Genomic DNA, 4,120 nt, shown 5'->3' with positions numbered 1-4,120 from the left:
TGTGTGTGTGTGTGTGTGTGTGTGTGTGTGTGTGTGTGTGTGTGTGTGTGCGTGCGTGCGTGTGTGTGTGTGTGTGTGTGTTCTTGCATGTACGTGCCAACATGTGTGTGCCATGCACACATTCATGATGCTTCATGCATGTGCATGTGCATAGTGTGTGTGTGTGTGTGTGTGTGTGTGTGTGTGTGTGTGTGTGTGTGTGTGTGTGTGTGTGTGTGTGTGTGTGTGTGTGTGTGTGTGTGCATGGTGGTGCGTGCATGTGCTAGAGCAGTGGTTCTCAACCTGTGGGTCGGGACCCCCAGGGGGGTCTCCAAATTATATGTTGGGGTCCCCAGATGATTAACATAATGTGCAACATTGTTTTCTCTCTCAACTGTAAACAAACCAACATAAAGTTTAAGTGTATAGAGGGTATCTGCACATTTCTAAAGTGACAATTTAAGGACTTTTTAACACTTCTAAAATGACAAATTAAACATTGGCCAAATTGTCAAATATTAGAGGAGAAATTGTGACAATAGCAGATCAACATGCTCACAACGTTGTGAGCATGTTGATCTGCTATTTTCACAATAGAACCGTGTTATACAAAATGTAATGCCTCAACTCTTAGTGCTCGTCAGGGTGGGGGGGGTCCCCAGTTAAAATATGATTATTTTGGGGGTCACGGCCTGAAAAGGTTGAGAACCCCTGTGCCAGAGCAGACCATCTCACAGCTTTTAACTCAGGTATCCTATAATAGGCCAGGTGTGTGTTGGTTGTGAGGAGCCTTCAAACGGCCGGCCTCTCCACAAGGAGGGCCAAACAGTCAGCAAGGTTTCAGCTGTTAAAGGAAGGATATGCTTTATATGGTGTTGTCCCCTGGTCTGCCAACATTATTGTCTTATTATTGGCACACAGACACACACAGTCTGCACCAGGATCACCACAGCTTGGGTCCGTGAAGCAGTGTTGTTTTTGACAGCAAATTTTGATTTAGTTTTAGTCATAGTCTTTTGAATAAAATGTCCTTTAGTTTTAGTCATAATTTAGTCACCTTAAAAGTATTAGTTTTAGTCTAATTTTAGTCGACTAAATATCATAAGATTTTAGGCGACTAAATCTACAGTTGATTTAGTCGACTGAAATGTACTTTGGCAGGCCTTGATGGCATCGTAATGACTTTGATTTTACACTTGGTTGCGTGCTGAAAATAGCAGATCTACAAGCTCACAACGCTAACCCAAACATAAAATGACTCTCTTCTCCACCAGTCCCTCCCTAACGTTTTAGTTTTCATTTTCTTGACGAAATTGTCAATATATTTAGTCTTAGTTTTAGTCATCACAGCTTAGTTTTTATTTCGTTTTTATTTCGTTTTCGTCAGTGAAGAAAACACAGTTGACATTTTTCGTCATAGTTTTAGTCGACAAAATCAACACTGCTGTGAAAATGTGTGTTATACACAACAATTCCCCCGAGATTGTGTGTGCGTGCGTGCGTTTGTGTGTGTGTGTGTGTGTATGTGTGTGTGTGTGTGTGTGTGTGTGTGTGTGTGTGTGTGTGTGTGTGTGTGTGTGTGTGTGTGTGTGTGTGTGTGTGAGTGTGTGTGTGTGTGCGTGCGTACACCATATCTCACCTTTGTGTCCTGTGCTGTCATACTTCCAGGACTTGAAGCAGCTCAGTCCCATGATGCAGCTGGTTGCTACGGCAACGCCTGGTGCATTCACATTTATTAAACTGTTTTTGAAACGTTGTGGCCTGAAATATGAAGATGATCCTCAGTGGCTGTCAGTGAGCCAGTAGTGTGCAACAGTAGTGCCCTCCCAGTGGGGGCTCCTCAGTGGCAGGGAGTGAACCAGTAGGGTGCAACAGTAGTGTCCTCCCAGTGGGGGCTCCTCAGTGGCAGGGAGTGAACCAGTAGGATGCAACAGTATGTCCTCCCGGTGGGGGCTCCTCACTGGCACTAGAGTGAGCCAGTAGGATGCAACAGTATGTCCTCCCGGTGGGGGCTCCTCACTGGCAGGGAGTGAACCAGTAGGGTGCAGCAGTAGTGTCCTCCCAGTGGGGGCTCCTCACTGGCACTAGAGTGAGCCAGTAGGGTGCAACAACAGTGTCCTCCCGGTGGGGGCTCCTCACTGGCAGGGAGTGAACCAGTAGGGTGCAGCAGTAGTGTCCTCCCAGTGGGGGCTCCTCACTGGCAGGGAGTGAACCAGTAGGGTGCAACAGCAGTGTCCTCCCGGTGGGGGCTCCTCAGTGGCAGGGAGTGAACCAGTAGGGTGCAACAGCAGTGTCCTCCCGGTGGGGGCTCCTCAGTAGCACTGGAGTGAACCAGTAGGGTGCAACAGCAGTGTCCTCCCGGTGGGGGCTCCTCAGTAGCACTGGAGTGAACCAGAAGGGTGCAACAACAGTGTCCTCCCAGTGGGGGCTCCTCAGTAGCAGGGAGTGAACCAGAAGGGTGCAACAACAGTGTCCTCCCAGTGGGGGCTCCTCAGTAGCACTGGAGTGAACCAGAAGGGTGCAACAACAGTGTCCTCCCGGTGGGGGCTCATCAGTAGCACTGGAGTGAACCAGAAGGGTGCAACAACAGTGTCCTCCCAGTGGGGGCTCCTCAGTAGCAGGGAGTGAACCAGAAGGGTGCAACAACAGTGTCCTCCCGGTGGGGGCTCCTCAGTGGCAGTCAGTGAACCAGTAGGCTGCAAATAGTGTCCTCCCGGTGGGGGCTCCTCAGTAGCACTGGAGTGAACCAGTAGGGTGCAACAACAGTGTCCTCCCGGTGGGGGCTCCTCAGTGGCAGTCAGTGAACCAGTAGGCTGCAACTAGTGTCCTCCCGGTGGGGGCTCCTCAGTAGCACTGGAGTGAACCAGAAGGGTGCAACAACAGTGTCCTCCCAGTGGGGGCTCCTCAGTAGCAGGGAGTGAACCAGTAGGCTGCAACAACAGTGTCCTCCCGGTGGGGGCTCATCAGTAGCACTGGAGTGAACCAGAAGGGTGCAACAACAGTGTCCTCCCAGTGGGGGCTCCTCAGTAGCAGGGAGTGAACCAGAAGGGTGCAACAACAGTGTCCTCCCAGTGGGGGCTCCTCAGTAGCAGGGAGTGAACCAGAAGGGTGCAACAACAGTGTCCTTCCGGTGGGGGCTCCTCAGTAGCAGGGAGTGAACCAGAAGGGTGCAACAACAGTGTCCTCCCGGTGGGGGCTCCTCAGTGGCAGTCAGTGAACCAGTAGGCTGCAAATAGTGTCCTCCCGGTGGGGGCTCCTCAGTAGCACTGGAGTGAACCAGTAGGGTGCAACAACAGTGTCCTCCCGGTGGGGGCTCCTCAGTGGCAGTCAGTGAACCAGTAGGCTGCAACTAGTGTCCTCCCGGTGGGGGCTCCTCAGTAGCACTGGAGTGAACCAGTAGGGTGCAACAGCAGTGTCCTCCCGGTGGGGGCTCCTCAGTAGCACTGGAGTGAACCAGAAGGGTGCAACAACAGTGTCCTCCCAGTGGGGGCTCCTCAGTAGCAGGGAGTGAACCAGAAGGGTGCAACAACAGTGTCCTCCCGGTGGGGGCTCCTCAGTGGCAGTCAGTGAACCAGTAGGCTGCAACAACAGTGTCCTCTCGGTGGGGGCTCCTCACTGGCAGGGAGTGAACCAGTAGGGTGCAGCAGCAGTGTCCTCCCAGTGGGGGCTCCTCAGTGGCACTAGAGTGAACCAGTAGGCTGCAGCAGCAGTGTCCTCTCGGTGGGGGCTCCTCAGTGGCAGGGAGCGTAGGCTGCAACAACAGTGTCAACTCAGAGATGTGAGGGGAGGTCATTAATCGGCATGACAATTACATTCTCACGATGAAAGCTGAATTGGGGAGGAAAAAAGGGGTGAAATAATCGGCTTCTCTAAAAGAGAAAAAGAAAATCAGTGATGAAAAAGTGCTCTGCTACTCCAATCTCCGTCTCTCAAATGCCACCAAAGTTGCTGATTTTCAAAATTCTGATCATTCATCTTTTGCACTGAGCAGAAATGGTTCCCTTCATTCTATGCTTAACCACTGAAGCGATCTCTGTTGTGGGCATGTTATACTAACAGGTGAACATTACATGCACAAAAACAAAAGGAAATCTACCCTTGTTTGCGTTGTGAGCTCGTAGATTGGCTATTTTCAAGATAG

General features: G+C 51.0%; 1 protein-coding gene across 1 annotated transcript in view; it reads right to left on the bottom strand.

The window, feature by feature from the left end:
• LOC308304125 (rho GTPase-activating protein 24-like) overlaps positions 1-1,670 on the bottom strand; it is a gene marked incomplete at both ends in the record, with an annotated part of 47,286 nt that extends 45,616 nt beyond the window's left edge. The window contains one exon of the mRNA XM_080748684.1: positions 1,619-1,670. Within this exon, the coding sequence (XP_080604810.1) occupies positions 1,619-1,670 (52 nt within the window). The remainder of the gene's footprint in view (positions 1-1,618) is intronic.
• Positions 1,671-4,120: the final 2,450 nt, after the last annotated feature.

The sequence above is a fragment of the Nannobrachium achirus genome (genome assembly GCF_963921795.1).
Source record: "Nannobrachium achirus genome assembly, chromosome: 19".
NCBI classification, from domain to species: Eukaryota; Metazoa; Chordata; class Actinopteri; order Myctophiformes; family Myctophidae; genus Nannobrachium; species Nannobrachium achirus.
Note: the sequence above shows the minus strand (reverse complement) of the source record. Positions and strands in the feature narration are given on the sequence as shown.